The 19,033-nt window shown below is 46.3% G+C and overlaps 1 protein-coding gene across 1 annotated transcript in view; it reads right to left on the bottom strand.

Moving 5' to 3' along the window:
- Positions 1-14,878: 14,878 nt before the first annotated feature.
- The window catches only part of LOC149338464 (uncharacterized), a 48,039-nt gene continuing 43,884 nt past the window's right edge, over positions 14,879-19,033 (bottom strand). The window contains exon 2 of the mRNA XM_089547708.1: positions 14,879-15,073. Within this exon, the coding sequence (XP_089403834.1) occupies positions 15,041-15,073 (33 nt within the window). The 3' untranslated portion in view covers positions 14,879-15,040. The remainder of the gene's footprint in view (positions 15,074-19,033) is intronic.

Raw genomic sequence — 19,033 nt, forward strand, 5'->3', positions numbered from 1 at the left:
TATTAAGCACACAATGCTTAGTGGCGCAGGCGCGGACACCTTTTTTTTCAATTCTTTTTTCTTAGTCCCACCAAAGTATTAGCATTGTACGAGGCAGTGTTGTGGGAAGGGGCCTACTCTCAGGGTCATATAGCTTGCTATGCGTACTGTACGAGGTATTACGAGATGCAAGTACTATGTAGAAAGCCATGACGTCATACCTGGATTGGGGGAAGGTCGGGCGGAGTTGTTTTTAATGTGACCATACAGTCCTACCCCACTACTATGACCCCAGTTAATATGGACGACTCTAATTATGGACATTTTTTCCGGGGTCAAAATTTTTCAGTGTATTTTCGCCTCGTTCATATAGAAACTTGCTGTCCGGACAATGGACATGGTGCAAATCCACAGAGGACACTGGTGGCCATGTTATTATGGACTGCGAAGAAAGCAATACCTTGATTTTCCCAACCAGAGCTTTCTTTTCAAGTACATTTTTTTTTTCAATTCAATTATTCAATCATTTTATTTTGCTTTACCACAAGGAGGGAGCAGCCACAAAAAGCTACCGTTCTCGGTTCCTTGACGTGGTGGCTGCCCCTACAGGTGATGGCAGCAGCAGTACATACGCCGAGATGCAGTACAAAGAAACGTGTACATAGTGTTCATGTATACATACCACATACATAGCTTGCCTTATACACAGTGGTTAAGAAAAATCAAATGAGGACTTGGTATACATATGTAAAGATATATAAGCAGACAAATGGGAAGCATCATGTATAAAATATCATGAAGCGAAAAGAAAACACGCACTTGAAACAATAACATTCAAACAAAAATATTTCTAACGTCTTTCTTCGACCTATTGGTAATGTCAATTTTGTTCAGTTCAAAATTATTTAGCATTGATGGAAGGGTGGGTGTCAAGGACTACAGAGAGTAGTTGTTACGGGGTAAAGGAATGTGCCACTACTCGGGATGGTGGGTATTGTAGAGCGATGGGAGAGGCCTTTGCCCTGCAGTGGGTGTAGTCAGGCTGATGATGATGATGATGATGTGTTTAGCGCAAATTTGGATAGATCAGCAAAGAAGGGGTATTTGCTTTAGTGGAAGTCCGGTATGAGTCAGCTAAGCGATATTGTAAAAATAATCCATTTTGATTACATTCAGACAGTGAAACAACTCAGCAGAGGGAAAGTCAAAAGGTACATATGCAGTTATTATCAAGGCCCTTTCCTGCAAAATGAGCAGTCTGCTTGCATTCGGTTTGGTTGTAGTGGCCCAAACCAATTGCCCATAGTTTACCGTTGACAAAATTAGGCATTTATGAATCAGCAGCTCTATTCGTTCTGGTATTGCGAATCTGCTTTTTTAAGGAGCTTAATGATTTTACGTTCATTTTTATGCATTTCAGCTACTTGCTAGTTCCAACTTAAATTACTGGAGAAATGAACCCCAAGTGTTCTTATGCACTGAGCAACATCAAAGGAAGTGGCATCAAGATCTATTTTGGGCAAATCAATAGTTTTATTCTTTGGCCAGAATAGTACCGCTTTTGTTTTTGTAATGTTTTCAAGTATGTGATTTTTATTCATGCAGTCCAAAACAAAGTTAAGGATTTTGTTAGCGGTTTTTTCAACGTCTTGTGCGTTTTTGCCCGTGATAAGGAACTAGTGCGGTATCACCTGCATAACATATGAGGGTGTCAAGGGGATCGCAGATAGTATCTTGGAGATCATTATTAGCATACAGACAGAACAACAGAGGTAACAAAACGCTTCCCTGCGCTTGATGGATGTGTTTAAACTCTGAGGAATATTAACCCAATGCACGGCCGGGCTAGAGGGGTGACGCGCGCGCTCTCCCTTCTAGCCCGGCCGTGCCCAATGTAACATACTGATTGCGATGGCTTAAATAAGATTAGAATAGATTGTGTTCAATGCCCCGTACACCTTAACAAAAAAGTTATGAAAAAAGGTATGAAATGCTTCGATATATCCATGTAAATTCGTAATGTTAACAGATTCTTTGAAAAATTGTTTAGAATTAACACTTTTTGTATTAATAGCACTGATTCGGTTGAACAGTTTCTCCGGAAACCATGCTGGAAACTATTTAGTAATCAATATTTCGACAAAAATCTGGCCTGTCTGCTGTGTATAAGTTTTTTAAGCGGCTTAGAAAAGACTGGGTGGATTGAAATGTGCCTGTAGTTTTTTAACACATTTTTATCGCCACCTTTCTATATTACTGTCAGTTTAGCGACTTTCATCATTTCTGGAAATACTCCCATTAAAAAAGTTAAGTTAAACACATATGTCAAATGTGATGCTATAAACTCGACTGCATACTTTTTTGGAAACCGCCGTGGTGGCTCAGGGGTTATGACCCTCGGCTGCTGACCCGAAAGACGCGGGTTCGATCCCGGCCGCGGTGGTCGAATTTCGATGAAGGCGAAATTCTAGAAGAGGCTCGTGCACTGTGCGATGTCAGTGCTCGTTGAAGAACCCGTGGTGGTCGAAATTTCCGGAGCCCTTCACTACGGCGTCCCTCATAGCCGGAGTCGTTTTGGGAAATTGAACTACATAAACCAAATCAAATCAAACATACATTATTTGTTTAACCTGCAGGTTTTCTGCGTCTAAAGCGCTACTGTTGTTCAAGTCCAAAAGGGTGAACTCTATTTCGCTCTCGTCAGCCGGGGATGAAAAAGAGAATTTGCTTTCGTCAATACTCGCGGCTCATTCTTACGATCGCTTTCCCGCACAGCTTGGAATTGATTTATATAAAAGTCATTGGAGTGGTTTGCCAGGCGAGCTCTGGAAAACGTTTCGCCGGCATGAGAAATTGTTTGTATTTCGCCCTTTCCTTGGCCACGACCGGGTACTGAGTTGAGGTTTTTCCCTATTATATCTGATCGGTTTACATTTAGATAAAATAGATCAAGGTAACAGGCTGCTCTTGCCTTCCCCAATATGGCAACAAGTTTGCTCCGCAGACATTTAAATTGGGAACAAACATCTTGAGCTTTAGTTTCAATGAACGAGCGCAAGAGACCAATGAAAGGCAAGGCGAAAGTGAAAATGCCTAAATAATAACCATTTTTTTTTTTCATACAGTGCTTTGTCGCTTTACTGCGCCAAGGGGCTCAGTCAAGGTGTCTTGTGATTTGTGATACTGCACTAATGGCAGTGAAATAAAACTCTTCTGCAGCTTTTGCTGCGTTGAAAGCTGCAGCCAGTAGCTGTCGGCCGACTGAGTACAGTTATAAATGTACATACTAGCAGTCCGAGGTATGTGGACACCCGTAGTAGGAAATATGTCTTCTCGGCAAAGCGGCGCCACGCATCTCATAGATCTAGGCGAATCAAACTGCACCACAACATAATACCGACTAAAACAATGTACTTCTAGATCACAAGGTTTTGCCAAATTTCAACTTTACTGCTCACCATGTATATACAGAAGCAGACGTTAATTATAAGTTGTCTTTTCGTAACGCGCTTTTTTTTTTCTTTCATGGTTCGTAATCACAGACGACTCGCTTTGTGGACAGTTTTGCTCGAACACCAACCAAAGTGTCTATATCAACGAGGCACAACTGTACTGCGTTTCACATTTGCCTTGCAGCGATCTGGAAACTGCGCTATAGTAGTGTGCTTGCAGAAGCACACCGCTCTGCCGCGTATCACACGCCCACTCCGACATACTAGACATTGCAAATCACGGCATTTATACTTTCTCACAGCGAAAGACACCTGCTTTGCGAAGGAAGACAGGCGTTTTGAGTTACTGAATCTTATTCTGATCAAGCTTTTCACTGATGCCGAGCTGGTTTTTCGGCGAGAAAGAAGCCCGCGCAAAAAGCCGTTGAATCTTTGACAACATTGCACGCAAAGCCTGAAACGGAGTACAGTGAGTATATTAAGTATCATCTCCGCCAACAGGATTTAAACCACGCACAACTAAACAATTGGCGATTAGTGTAACATTAAGAGACAGAAAGAGGGCAGAATGGGTAAGGGAACAAAAGCGAGTCAATGACACTCTCGTCGAAATAAAAACGAAGATATGGGCATGGACAGGTCATATAATACAGAAGTTAGGTAACCGAAAGCCGTTAAGGGTAACTAACCAGAGTCCAACCGAAGCCAAGCATTGTAGAGGTAGAAGAAAATTAGTTGGCCGGAATGTATTAGGAAGTCTGCAGGGATCAAGTACCCCCAGGTGGCACAGGACCCGGTTAATTTGGAGAAATATGAGCGAGGAGGCATTTGCCTGCAGTGAGCGTAGTTAGGCTGATGATCATTTAATCATTTACCGCACACCTGCGTCACCTAGGGGGGATTATCACATGGGAGACCGTTTTGTAACGTTGCGGTAATATTTCACAACACTAAGCAGCAGAGTACATAAAACAGGGTTAAAATCAAGGTAAAACAAAACAATTAATTCGCATTATCACAGGATACAGAATGTTCAAACAAAATGATTTCAATAATACACTCTCACAAATACAATAGAGAATAAAAATCATGACTCTCAGTGACTGAAACATTTCCTTCTCTAAGATCAGGAATGGCAGGTTATCAACATCCCAGAAGAAAAAGTATATAACAGCTGTATCTTACCGGTAATCATCTAGGGAGCAAGAACGTGGGGCTAATGACGGTGAACTCCACCACGCTGGTAGACCTAAGCTTACATCTAGCGGTTATGTGAGCCGCCTTGCGGAGAAGCAACGTGTGCTCGGGGTCGCTGCTCATATAATAGTCACGTGCATTGGAACCGGTGCAGCTTATCGGGCTTAGCGATGGCCAAGGTTGGCACGCCTTGGGTAGTGAAGGGCTCCACATTACGTCACTTGCACGGTCATCAGAGGAAACGCGGCTTTTTGCACGAAGCCATGTACTGCACGTTTTAACTAGCAGGCTTTGAAAGTTCGGAAATTTGACGTGCATATCCAGAACAGGCAGACAAATTTTAACGCACCTACGGAGTAGTAAAGACGGTAAAGTGAGAGTGCTGCTAATTGGCTTACACTAAAAGGCAGGAGTTTGCGAATAGTACTTTTTCGAAGCCGAATCGAATACAAATAGTCGTGTTTTGCTACTGAATCGAATACGAATAGTGCAGTACAAAACAGAATCCAGTACCAATCGAATTGCGCAAGTAAAGAATCGAATTCCAAACAAATATTTTTTGTGATGATTTCCTACTGGTCTGGATATTCCTACAAAAGGAATATTCAAGTGAAAAAGCAAAGCACTAGCGGTAGCGTTATAAATCACGTAATTAAAGCTGTAGCCTTCGGAGGACGTTACACTGCTCTGGGCTAGGAGCACACGCAGCAGGAAATTAGTATAACAAATGTATGACCGACATGTCATGCGAAGAGGGCTACCTTTTGCAACTGATGGTGACACCAAACGAATTATCGCCAGATCTTAATTGACAACTGGGACGAGAGTTCGAGCCACGGCCTCCGACATGGGCGTCCGGAGGGGGGGGGCAAGGGGGGGCGGTTGCACCCCCCTGGAAAATCACTCACTCGAACCGTGAGTGATGGCCGCACACCAGGGGCGGTGGTGCGCTCAGTCAAAAGGGTAAAAGCAGCCCCGCATGGTCACATCTGCGAAATGCCGCGTCCGGGCGTGCGTCGTTCCGCCGTTTTCAAACCACGCCATCGTTAGCTCTACTGAAGGGCGACCTGTTCCAGACATACAGCGGCACCGGCGAGCATGTGTTTCGAGCCGCCTTGAGATGGGTGTCTGTTTCTTTGATCTCTAGAGAGATAGCGACACGGAGGCAGACAGTGCACGGGGCATCTTGTTTTCGCCTATGTCGTTACGCCGGTCACCGATGAATTCTTAAGGAGGGAAGGACAAATCAGCCGTGTCTACCCCCGCTTTGTCGGGCTGCTCAGGGGCAAGCGGGCGATGAGTTGGCGCCGCCGCCGCTCGCTGTCTCCTCCGATCCACGTGTAGCGCAGTTCGGTAGAAGCGCCGCTTTCAGAATCTCCGGCAAAGGGGATTAGCTGCTTTTGTTCACGGCGACGCAGTCTCCCGAAGCGCCCCCACACCAGCGTTCTTTGCGTCTTCTGTGAAAACCAGCGCCTTTGGTCAACGCAGCCCGATGGCGCCTACCAGGCTCGCCTGTCACCTCTGGCTGGGCCTCAAATCACAACAGCGCCCATGTACTGTGCGTGTCAGTGCATGGTAAAGAGACCCAGGTGGTCGACATTACCCGGAACTCTGTACTACTCCATCCCTCATAGCCTGAGTCGTTTTGGGGCTCTGAACCCCATAAAAACACAAAAACAAATTTTCCGACCGGAGTGGCGAGTGTCCCTTCCCCTCGGAAGTTGCGCGGCGTTCCTTTCACCCCCAAAGTGCGCATTCGGGGATACTGCGGCAAGTAAGCCCTCGCACGTGTGCGCGCCTCTGTGTTTGTGCTTGGGTGTTTTTAGTGGCCGGTTGTCAGCGAAGCTGAGAACAACCAAGACAGCGGACGAGAAAACGACGAGCGGCGAGCAGTGTGTGTGGGGTTGCTCCACTGTGCGGATGCGCAAGCAAGATGGAGCGAGGTGTATGAAGCTGCGAGCGTGCATTTATCTTGTAAATAAGTTTTCGTTGTATATACCGGGTGTCCCAGCTAACTTGAACCAAGGGTTTAAAAATGAAATATTGGAGTCAGGAGAGTGAAACTACCTGCATATTGGTGATAGGCATTTGGCGCACCACGGGAAATTTTTTGTATCGCAATTACTTAACTAGTAATTAAGATAATTTTTTTAAATTTTTTAATATTGACTTTAGACACTAAATGTGATTCGCAAAGTTGGAGAGCACTTTCAGAAACCCGCATTCCATTATTCGCCATAAAGAAAACCTTACGTGTACCTCTTTTTCCGAGCTCGAAAGAAAGCCCGCGAAATACAAAAAAAATCACGTGACGAGCACATTTGCGCGTCGCGATCGTGCTGCTCTCAACCGTGCTTTCAGTGAACGAAATCAGCTCCGGCCTTTATTCGACGGCCCCGTTGCAGCGGCAGGCCGATATCTTGGCGGGGGTTTTTCGTCCGCGTCAGCTAGTTGGCACCCGGCGACGACGACTTAGTCCCAATCTGATAAGATACTGAGATGGCGAGTCTGCTTTGTCACTCAGAAGCAAAAGAGAAATACAGGGAATAATGTTTCGCCGCGAGGTGTTGGCGGCTGTGTGTTGCAGTTTCCTAATGAGGATTTTGAAAGCTGGAAGCAGCGGTGAAGCACAGTTTGTCGTGTGCTCTTCTTATGCCACTCTCATGCGAGACTGAATCTTTGGTGTAGTGATTACTAGCACTGCAGACATGCCGTTTACAAATGAAGAGAAAGCAGACATGGTTCTGGCTCTAGGTGCATGTCATGGGAACAGAAGGCGCGCTGCAGACCTTATGCAACAATGGCACCCAGGCAGGCGGCCAAGTTCAGTAACGATCCTGCGTGCCTTCGAGACGCTGCGACGGATGGGCAGTTTTACGTCCACACGACACAGAGCACCTGTTTTTGACGAGGACTTCGAGACGCATATTTTATCGCTGTTCGCTCTGGAACCCCAAGCAAGCGTGCGCAGCGTGAGCGAGGATACCGGAGTCTCCAGGTCATCAGTTTGGCGAATACTGCGCAAACACCGCCTGCATCCGTACCACGTACAGCTTCATCAAAATCTGTTGCCACGGGACTTCCAAAACAGGACCGATTTTGCTAATTGGATTCTGATAAAGATGCAGGACGACCCGGATTTTTTGAACAAAGTGATATGGAGTGACGAAGCTAGTTTTTCGCGCAATTCACAGGTGAACCTGCACAATGCTCATTACTGGAGCGATTCAAATCCCTACTGGGTTTTACAGACGCAGCACCAGTACCAGTGGTCATTTAGTGTTTGGTGTGGACTTTTCGACGGTAGTTTGATCGGGCCTGTGTTTTTCGACCAGACGCTGACAGCAGATCGCTACACCAATGATATCCTCAGAGGACCCGTTGACGACTTCCTTTCGGATCTACCGCTCGCCAGGGCCACAAATGTGTGGTTTCAACACGATGGCGCCCCCGCGCACAGCAGCGCCAAGGCTCGGACCTGGCTCGACGCAGCGTTCCCGCAGAAATGGATAGGACGACTAGGTCCCGTGAACTGGCCAGCCAGGTCTCCTGATATGACACCTCTGGACTACTTTTTGTGGGGTCATATCAAGGACAAGGTGTACAGCACACCAACTTCCACACCGCAAGACCTTAAAGACAAAATAACGGAAGTCTGTTTAAACATGCCTGAGGCTGTCATACGAAATGCAACGGCTGATTTGGTTACAAGATGCCATAGCTGTATCGTCGCACAAGGTGACCTATTCGAGCACTTTTTATAATTGGTAAGAAACCGAAATGAAATGGAGTCAGGACAACCGCATGCCACGGCTGTCATCGCCGCACAGCCAAGCCATAAACCGCCACTTTTATTTTCTTTGCAACTGGCAAATAAAACTCCTCTCATTTGAAAACTTCGAGCTTGGCAGTCTTTATCGCGACTGCAAAGCGCAGCGCACTCGCTGCAATTTACACCGTCACGCGCGAACTGGCTGACACGGCCGAAGAAACCACCACCAAGATATCGGCCTGCCTCTGAAACGGGGCCGCCGAATGAATACCGGAGCTGATTTCGTTCACTGAAAGCACGGTTGAGAGCAGCACGATCGCGGCGCGCGAATGCGCTCGTCACGTGGTTTTTTTTGTATTTCGCGGGCTTTCTTTCGAGCTCGAAAAAAGAGGTACACGTAAGGTTTTCTTTATGGCGAATAATGGAATGGGGGTTTCTGAAAGTGCTCTCCAACTTTGCGAATCACACTTAGTGTCTAAAGTCAATATTAAAAATTTTAAAAAAATTATTTTAGTTACTAGTTAAGTAATTGCAATACAAAAAATTTCCTGTGGTGCGCCAAATGCCTGTCACCAATATGCAGGTAGTTTCACTCTCCTGACCCCAATATTTCATTTTTAAACCCTTGGTTCAAGTTAGCTGGGACACCCGGTATAGTCATCTTTTGTTTTCAACGTACGCGTTCAACAGTTTTTCCAATCAATGTGTATGATGAGTGTGCACCGAGAGCGTGTAATGAAGCACAGAAGTGAATTTATCACACGTGTAATTACGCAATTCGCCCAGAAAAATCCGAGGCGCCTACAGTTGCTGTTCAAGGAAGACTGACTGAGTGACTGTAGTTGCGTGTTTGCGAACATATTGTGCTGTGTGCTGGTCATCAATCCGGGTGAGTCGAGAACCCGTATGCAGGAAGACTGAGCACTCTTCTCCACGAAGTGATATAGCATCTTTTTGCATTTTTTATTAATTTTAGTTGTTTCTTCGTTGATAAACTCCAATGTACCTCTCCTAGCCGCGCTTTAATTTGCTGTTTGTAATTTTTCTTTCATGTGTGCATTTTGTTTAATTTTTATTTATATATAAATAAATAAATTTACTCCGCAAATAGCGCCTTTTTGCTACGAACATACCCCTCCCCCCCCCCCCCCCCCCCCCGGGGCACCAACGGGGCCCCCCCCTGCAAAAAATTCTGCGGACGCCCTTGGCCTCCGATACTGAAATTGAAGTTGATTTATTGATTTCTCGTACATGCGAGAGGAGGCAGGGTCTAAAGCCCACGAGAAAGCCTGAGAGGGGTCCCAAACCCCAACACTGGTTCTGCGTCCTGTAAGCTCAAAATCCAAGCGTGCCTTAGTAGCAGCTCTTAATTACAAACACTTTTAGGATAAAAATACAAGTGCAGGCGATCATATATGAATGCAATAAATTATACCGCATACATAATTATGCAAAGAAAATTTCAACTGATCAATCTTATATTCACACAAAATATTTCCACCCACTCACAAAAATTTTGGAAAAGAAAAATCATCAGTATGTCTGTATGTCTCGCTGATATATTCATTATGTTTATTATTTATGCTAACTAGATTTGAACAGTTAACATAAATAATTAAACATAATGAATATATCATTGAGTCATACTAATTATTTACTGATAGAAACAACTCAATGCTTCGGCTTGAGTTTCCAGAAAACGAACATAGTATCGACTGACGTGAGAGATAAATAAAGAATCTCAGTATCTGCTCAGTTCCAAAATACAAGTTTTCCCGCATTAATGTGCTTGTCTGGTTTTGAGTTCGTGCTGAAAGCAACTGATATCTACTAATTCTTCTACCTTATTTAGTATTTGAATCGCTCGGAACTGAAACGGCTGTTTTCAGTTACTGGTTCGTATCTTGGGGACGCTTTTTGCTGAGGGAACGCAGCATTTTCAAAAGAATATTATACTTACTCTGCTCTTAGAATGACGTAATGACTGAAAAAAGAGGCTGTTGCCAAGTTCGCATTAGTGGACACGAAAATCATGCGAATTACCTACTCGAAAACTTGACAATACAACACGTACTATTTGATTCGTTGAGCGAGTTAAAAATTTCGGATGTTCGCGCGCACCTAATAAATGAGTTTCACGGAGAATACACGTCTGCAGAGATTAGAGCATTTTAGGCTTTTGTAGGCCGTCAAGATGCTCACAACTGCGGGCAATGTACCGACGCAAGCAAGAAGGATGCTTATAGCAAACGGCTCTTAGAGTTTTCATAAACGTTCTTCTAAGAACTCTGCTTCGACGTTATGACGTAGTTTGGGAAAACAAATCCGAATAGTTGGTTTTTGTTTATTGGGGTTTAACGTCCCAAAGCGACTCAGGCTATGAGGGACGCCGCAGTGAAGGGCTCCGGAAATTTCGACCGCTTGGGGTTCTTTAACGTGCACTGACATCGCTCAGTATACATGCCTCTAGAATTTCGCCTCCATCGAAATTCAGCCGCCGCAGCCGGGATGGAACCCACGTCTTTCGGGCCAGCAGCCGAGCGCCGTAACCATTGAGACACCGCGGCGGGGCCAAATACGAATAGTATAGAACGATGCCACAAATTCTTTTAGTGAGTAAGCACTAATCCAGTGGTTCTGACCCGAGCAAAATCGTCTAATGTCCGTCCGTCCGTCCGTCCGTCCGTCCGTCCGTCCGTCCGTCCGTCTGTCCGTCCGTCCATCCGTCCATCCGTCCGTCCGTCCATCCATCCATCCATCCATCCATCCATCCATCCATCCATCCATCCATCCATCCATCCATCCATCCATCCATCCATCCATCCATCCATCCATCCATCCATCCATCCATCCATCCATCCATCCATCCATCCATCCATCCATCCATCCATCCATCCATCCATCCAGAATGGAGGTCCAGCTGGTACAAAGTCAGAGTGTTCATCCAACACCTCTTTTCACGACCGCAGCAGCAACGCAGTTCCGTCCGTCTAACTGTCTGTCTGTCTGTCTGTCTGTCTGTCTGTCTGTCTGTCTGTCTGTCTGTCTGTCTGTCTGTCCGCCGTCCGTCCGTCCGTCCGTCCGTCCATCCGTCCGTCCGTCCGTCCGTCCGTCCGTCCGTCCGTCCGTCCGTCCGTCCGTCCGTCCGTCCGTCCGTCCGTCCGTCCGTCCGTCTGTCTGTCTGTCTGTCTGTCTGTCTGTCTGTCTGTCTGTCTGTCTGTCTGTCCGTCCGTCCGTCCGTCCGTCCGTCCGTCCGTCCGTCCGTCCGTCCGTCCGTCTGTCTGTCATTCTGTCTGTCGGTCCGTCTGTGTCCGTCCGTCCTTCCGACCGTCCGCCCGTCCGTCTTTCCGAGCCCCAACCTGGACTGCCCAAATTCCACCGGTGGCAGCCCCTGCCATCTTACGCTGTGCTTTCGGACTCTATACGAATGTGTAAGCACTCTTTTCCCTTTTTCCTTACATTCCATATACACGCACGTAGACAGTGTCGTGCAATTCTTCATCTTGGTGTCCGCACAGTATCGCATCTTGACCTGGATTACTCCGATCAGGTCGCACACCGAACCTTTTTTTTTTTTCTGCTGCATCGGCCTCAGGCAAGTACCCCTGATTCGTTTCGTATTTCGACAGAGGAGGTAATATCAAATGTCGAATTTCTCTTCCCTAGCTTGATTTCATAAAACGTCCCCTGTGTTTCATAAAAAGAAACTTAGCGTCGAGGCTTGTATCCACTGTGTATATAAATTCCCCGCTTCGCTAAGAACTTGAGGCGTCCGGAGAGAGCCTCATAAATTCGCCGCGCCGCTAGCGCGGGCACAAAAGGAACGCCGCTATTGCAGCCGCCGGAAGAGGCACGATTCGTTTCCTATTTACGAAAAGCCAAGGACGTCAGGCACCGCGCGCGCCGCTTCGAGAAGGTCGCGGTAAAAAATGGCCAATCGATGGAGCCGGGGAACGCCCCCGTTTGCGGCGTCCGGGCGTCGCCGCAGCCACCGCCGCTACCAGAGCCTCGAGTCTCGGAGGCCTCGGCCGACGCGTGCGAGGTCTATATATGTATATGTGCACACGTATGGGGGAAGACATTACAACGACTGTTCCAGAGCGCGAAGCAGCAGGGGTACGAGAGCGTCGATATTTATTATAACGGAAGACGCCGTTTGTTCTCTTTATTTTTCGTGGCGCAGCCGTGGCGTTTTTTTTTTTGTTTTCTTAGGTCTGTCTGTGGGCTTCTTGTGCTGTTCACCGGAGGAGAGCGCATGGAGACAGTTATTGGCGACCCTTATTTGCTTATGTTTTTTTTTTAGTACGCGCTATTGATCCTCGCTTACCCGGAAACAATTCTCCTCCGGATAGCAACGCGCGGCGGCGATGCGTCCCCACCGAAGTGTCGATATAACTGCGGGCGGTTTGCGTCGCTGTGGGTGAAGAAAAGAGGCGACTGCTTGTGTCGTTGACGCAGCTACTCCTCGTCACTCTGTCTTTTCCTTTCTTTTTTTTATGCCCTTTCGTGTTGCTCGTTTCGGCGAACAATGGGCCCGAGGCGCGCGAAATTGCTTTGAGAATGCGACGATTGAAGTTGGACGTGTTGTCACGCAGGAGGCAAACTAACCGCGCGATGAAATTCCGCTATCGTTGGCGCCCCGAACAGCAAAAATATCCTTCTATGAAGCGTGTACGACTCCTCTATGACTAGGACTATACCGCACTTTTCCTGCACGTGTGTTACTGCAACTACAATGGTGTTCTTCTTTTAGAACCGATGCGAAATTTATTGTCCTTAAGTAAGGCGAAACAAAGAAAAGATATCACCAGTCAGCACTATTATCTCTACATGATGCAGTTATGCTAATATTTATGTTTAGATAAACAGAGCCAGGTCTGCGTGCCTGTGTGATCCTGCGCCAAAGCATCGTGAAGGCAGGCACTCATCTGGGATTTTTTCTTCGGTCTCAACACACTTATGCAAGGTGTAAGCTTTCATAATCTGTAATGAGATTCCATATCAGCAGAGCGAGTTTCTTCCCTGAAGAAACATTCGAAGAAACGGGAGAAACATTCGCCCTAATAAGACTGTAAAGTGTGCCTCCCATCTTGGGAGTAATGAGTCGTCGTCGGGTTGGCTTGTATTAGCGCGATGGTATTAGAGCGCTCATTCGGCGGCAACGCTGTAGCGTGAAAACGAAATTTCTATTGGTTAATAACATTGAGACGTCACAGGATCTGGACCAATTAACGAGGAGCATGACGACACAAGATTGAAAAGGAAATAAATAAAAATAGTAGAAAATGTAAAAGATAAAAATATCAATAAATTAAATATAAATATATGACATAACATGTAGAAAAGCTTAGGAATAAAAAAGAGCAAAGGGTAACAATAAAAATAATGAATAGAAACAAAATAAAATAAAGAACAGTGTCCGTGTCTGCGCCGTGATACTCAAACAAGAACGCATGCTACGGAAGGGACCCTGTGACGCGATCCCATCATGCTCTTAAGGCAAAGCTTAAGTGTTCCTCGAATTTTTTTCCCTCATAGATTTCATTGCCTTAAAATGTCGCACTCTTCGTGTGCGAAAAACTCCTTTCGGCGCTGAAAAACTTTACTAGAGTTCATTTAACTCAGCAGTAACCAGTCTTTTCCACCGAGTTACTCAGTTCTGCTGCTTGACCTGAAAAACAAAGAGAAGAAAAAAAATGACTGTGAGTCCCAAATCTGTGTCGTCGGTTCAGGTGTGTGTGTTGAGGCCGCAACTTGGCACGATCTGGTGAGTACTGAACTAAGAGAAACTAAAATAGCCTAAAAGGTGTGGAAACGTCCTATACCTATCTCAAATGTATATGCAATTGTTTACTGTCTCACTTACCATGGGCACAAGAAGAAGGAAAGTGTAGCAGGGGACGGCAGAAAGTTAATGCGTGGGCGGATGAGATTAAGAAGTTTGCGGGGATACAATGGCCGCAGCTGGCAAAGGACAGGGTTAAATAGAGAGACATGGGAGAGGCCTTTGCCCTGCAGTGGGTGTAGTCAAGCTGATGTTGATGATGTTACCATGGACGGTCTATATTTATTTTATTAAAGCTTTGCAAGCCAGCAAACAATAGTTTTCAGAGCTCGAATATGATGAATCGTTTGGTAGGTGTATACATTTAATTGACAATAGTTGCTGACAAAGTAGCCCTACAAAGCATAAAGAAGAGGCGGGAGCACTAGAAGTCAATCTTGTGAAGATTTGTCTACTTCTTATCGTTCAAAATGGCACATTAATTGTAAATAATGGCGTCGTTTGATGACAGTGTTTAGGAAGTATGCTGCATACACCCCACTATAAGGCAAAAGAGAAATGTTTCTATTGTCTCTTAGCTTGTTCAAGTACATTGCAATTAATCCATAAACTTTCTTTCCGGGGACATTGGCCGCTCACATGCATCATGCTTCCTTGCACGAGAACTATTTACCCCAGGATCTTCTCCTGCTGCAGGATTGCTGCGTGCATGTTGGCCAGCTTTTTCGTTTCCGGGTGGGAGGTGTGGCTGCTGGTGCCGTGTCTGGCTTTCGGTCCCTGGTGTCAGGGTCCTTGTGTCCCAGTTCCATTTCCTGATGGGACTGATGTGCTGGCCAAACTTATCTTATCGCTGCTTTATACTTGCACATTCTGCATGCGAAGTGTTGCCTGCGTGAGAAGTGGGACCAATATTAGGCGAAGAAAGCACTGAATACATATGCTTGCAGAGCTGCCTTGTACAAACCGGCGCTAGTTGGCAGGACCTATAATAAGTTGACATATCAGCTTCATACAGGCGTCCGCCCTCCCGCCTTATTTTCCTTAAAAGTAACACGCGAACAACAGTGAGGTGTCGGACTAGTTGGTACTGGACAACGAACAAAACGATTAGACGCTAGTTCGTTCGCTAACACGTGCACGTGATTATACTGCCATGACTATACCTGAAATGCAAACTGCTCTGCGTCCGTTCTCACTACGACCATTGAAGCCTTGCTATGTTAAGCTTACTGCCATTTGCTATATGAGAAGCATGTAGACTCTCTCCATTGAGGGACCCGGTAAAATCGGTCGGAGTGCAGCATAATTTCCGCCTACACCTCCTTCAGGACAGGTATTGACAAGAATTTCTGCCAAAACAGACGTTTCGCAGCATTCACGCTAGAACAAACATTCGCAAAACATGAATTCAGAAATTTTGAATTTTCATTATCACTTGCCCTACCATGCATGCTGCGCTACAGTATCGGCTGTTACTGCATGGAGGAAATGCTGCTATTGTTTTTCTGCCTCCATGTCACTTTCCTGCACCGTCGGTGGATCATTCGCCGGCAGTGAATCAAGAAACTTGTGCATGTGCCAAAAGTGCTTCCACGGAAAGGTCTCAACCTTTATAGTTCTCTTTCAATTGTCCCAATCTGAATGAAGCTTCCGCGCGAAGAGGCCTGAGGAAAGAACAAAGAAAAGTGATTCTATGAAAACTTGTGATTTTTTGCCGCACTTAACTAGTGCGAGTGAAATGGAGGTGGATTTTGAGCAAACCATGCTCACAAGCTGAACTACTGCAACGAAAATGCGTTTGGCTTGCAGTTACGTTAAATTAACTGTCGCGTGAAGAAAGCAGTGTTCGCCGCCTTTTACGAGTTACGTCAGTGACTTAACGGCCGCAAGACTGACAGCGAGCTGTTAAAGCAACATAATGTATAATTTATTTTGCACTCTCAAGTAGTTTTGATTTTCCGGAAGTTGTTCATAGGCGATATCTATCGTTACACCAAAGTGAAGTCACAAGTAGCTCCTTCGAGAAATAACGACTTAGTAGCAACATATATAGGATGATAATAATAGATTCTGAAACCGAAGTTTAAGACAAAAAGTTCAGTTCTTAAACGGCCTTTAAGATTCACATTTCTGAACAAACGTATTCGCTAACTCCACTTCGATGTTTTGTAGCGCTCGTTATTTAGCTCAATAGGTACAGAAGCAATGTATGTTAACAGAACAGCTTTGTTTGGGACGAGGGCATAAAGAAGTGACGGCATGCTACAGAGACAAAACCGACATCGGTGTATAGCTTTGACCTGTACGCATTAGAATGCGGTTATATTTTAAGGCGGAAGCCTTTAATGCCTCATCGTTGTAAGCAGCAGTTGTCGACAGAAATGTCACGCTTTTCAATTGGTCGAAGTGGTCGTGACGTCACAGTGCGCGAATTTCAAACGGGCCCATTGTACTTTGGCTAGTAACCATGCAACCAATAAATGGGATGGTATAGTGATGCTCCGAGTAAGTGGGACTGAGTTTAGTTAGTTAGTTAATTAACCAATTAGGCTAATTAATCTTTCTAGTCCGACCAGATAAATAAATAAAACCTGGTAGGAAATTGGTCGACTTGGGGAATCGAACCAGGGTCTCCGGAGTGCGAGACGAGCATACTAGCCTCGAGATCTCCGCCGTGCCAGCTCGATAGTTTGGAATAAACAAAGGCGCGTCTAGTGAATACCGTGCATTCGTTAACTCCCATCTTCCTCCCTTCTCTTATGGCGAGGTTGAGGTGTCCACCGAGATATGTGAGACAGATACATTTTCTTTCCTCAAAAACCAATTTACCGACGAGCAAGGCGTAGAGCCGAACGGGCGATGGCGTTCTGTGGACTCCCTGGCAGCGTTGCAAGACGCTGTCGCGTTCCACTCCCAGAGGCGAAGCTTAACATCTTAGCCACATATCAGTGACACAACGGCAACACCGCCCTTAAGGCTTCCGCCTCACTGCACTTTAGGTCAACAAAGTGCCCCCCTGAATTTTTTTCGCGCAGTGCATTGTATAAACCTCTCGCGGGGTGCCTCGGTGAAGTGTACCCGAAGAGAGTATTTTCATTCGTACAGAAAGTTTGTGTAGGACTGCAGAACAAATGGAGAACTCATTGGCTAGCCTCCATGAAGGCGAAAATGCGAAGAGTTTTGTTCCCTTTGAAACAGCGAACTAGAGTTGGGAACTGATCAAGCGTTATCTGTTACCAGTGGCGCTCCGGACGCGAGTTTGCTGTAACTCACTGCACCCCCCTCCCCCCCTTCTTTCCGATAGAGGCTTCTAGCCTTTACCGGAAAGAACGGGGGGGGGGGGGGGGGGGGGGCAGCAAGAAAGGGCGACATCGTGCAATCCCTCTTCTTATATCCCTAATTCCTCGCTTTTATTTTGATTTGCTCTTGAAGCACGGTCGTTACTTAATGCCTTTTCTGCATTGGCTTGAAAAGTTGTCTGGGCCATAGAGCGGGTTGTCTGGCACGTAGGCTACCCTTACCGCTTTCACTTTTCCCCGTTTCATTCTCGTTTCATCAGGACCCGAGAGGCAGGCGACCCCCCGATGATTTCTTTTCTTCCAGATCCTTTACCCCTACCCCGGTGCAATTAATTAAGCGGACCGGGCACCACCGTTCGAACCGGCGGGGATCACCGAGCTCACTGCCAGTCGCGGGCCTGTCCGCTGTCAGTCCGGCCGCCGGTCGCCCCCTTCTCCGCAGGAGGAAGCCTGCGCAATCTACTTCTCTGCATAGCACGCGAGCTCTGGTGTGCTACCCCTCTTAAGGCTGGGAACCAGAGAGGACAGGGCGAGGGTGGGGAGGATGGGACATTTTGTGAGGAAAGTTCTCTGACAGTTTGTCCGGTGAGGAACAGGACACAGCGGCAGCTAATTGCCCCGACGAGCACCGGTCTCTCTGAGTTCTTGTCAAAAGCACAAAAAAGTTAAAAGCGAGAAGAAACATGCATCGCGTATGTGTGCGAGCTGAGCTGAAAGATATTAAGTGTACACTAGTGAGATGCAGCTCCCCAAATTCCGCATTTAAACACGTAAGACAGGAAGTTAATGAGAAGAGGAACTCTGACGACAGAAACAGCTACTTGTCCATATACCAGCTACTTGTCCATATACGGACCTCCCACCTACATCGATCGCCATACCGAAAAGCTTCGCGTGACTTCAAACACGTATACCCGCCGACGCCTACCGGCTGCGACATGTTGTTTACAGTGTGAACGAACAGCACGCACTTTCGCCCGAAATGCGGTCTTGGGTACAGTGCATCGCGACTGCTGTCCTTTTGCAGCCCAATGAAGGCCGCATCAGCGATGACGATGATATGTGATATCCTCCGAAACTCAGGCGATCAGTATCCGCTGATGGATGACGATCTCTCTCACAACACAAAGATAACGTAAAGATCTGACTAAATGAGCACGAAACCAAACTCTTGTTTGTGTGGTAACTTCAAAACAAGCCGCGCTAGCATCTCTACTTTTCCAAAGGTCGCGAAGAGCAGACACTTCATTGAAGTCGAAAGAAAAGGGAAATTATTGTTTTCTGCTACCCGAAAAGGTTTATAAGTCCCGTCAACTCCGTTTGAGTGTCCCAACACAGAGCACAACGCGCGAGAGACAACGCAGGACTGGCATTAGTTTGTGGCTTCAGCAGCCACAAAAGTAGTTAGAACAGCAAGCTGTTCACATGGACACGAAAACAAATTCACATAATGAGGCGTAAACTTTAAACTGGCATGAAAGGGATAAGATGCGATAAACAGTTATTGTTCGATAATTAGCGCCCAAATTTCCGCATAAGTATTGTTACG

Source organism: Amblyomma mixtum, chromosome 6 (genome assembly GCF_055824585.1).
Source record: "Amblyomma mixtum isolate Tamu chromosome 6, ASM5582458v1, whole genome shotgun sequence".
Taxonomy (NCBI): Eukaryota; Metazoa; Arthropoda; class Arachnida; order Ixodida; family Ixodidae; genus Amblyomma; species Amblyomma mixtum.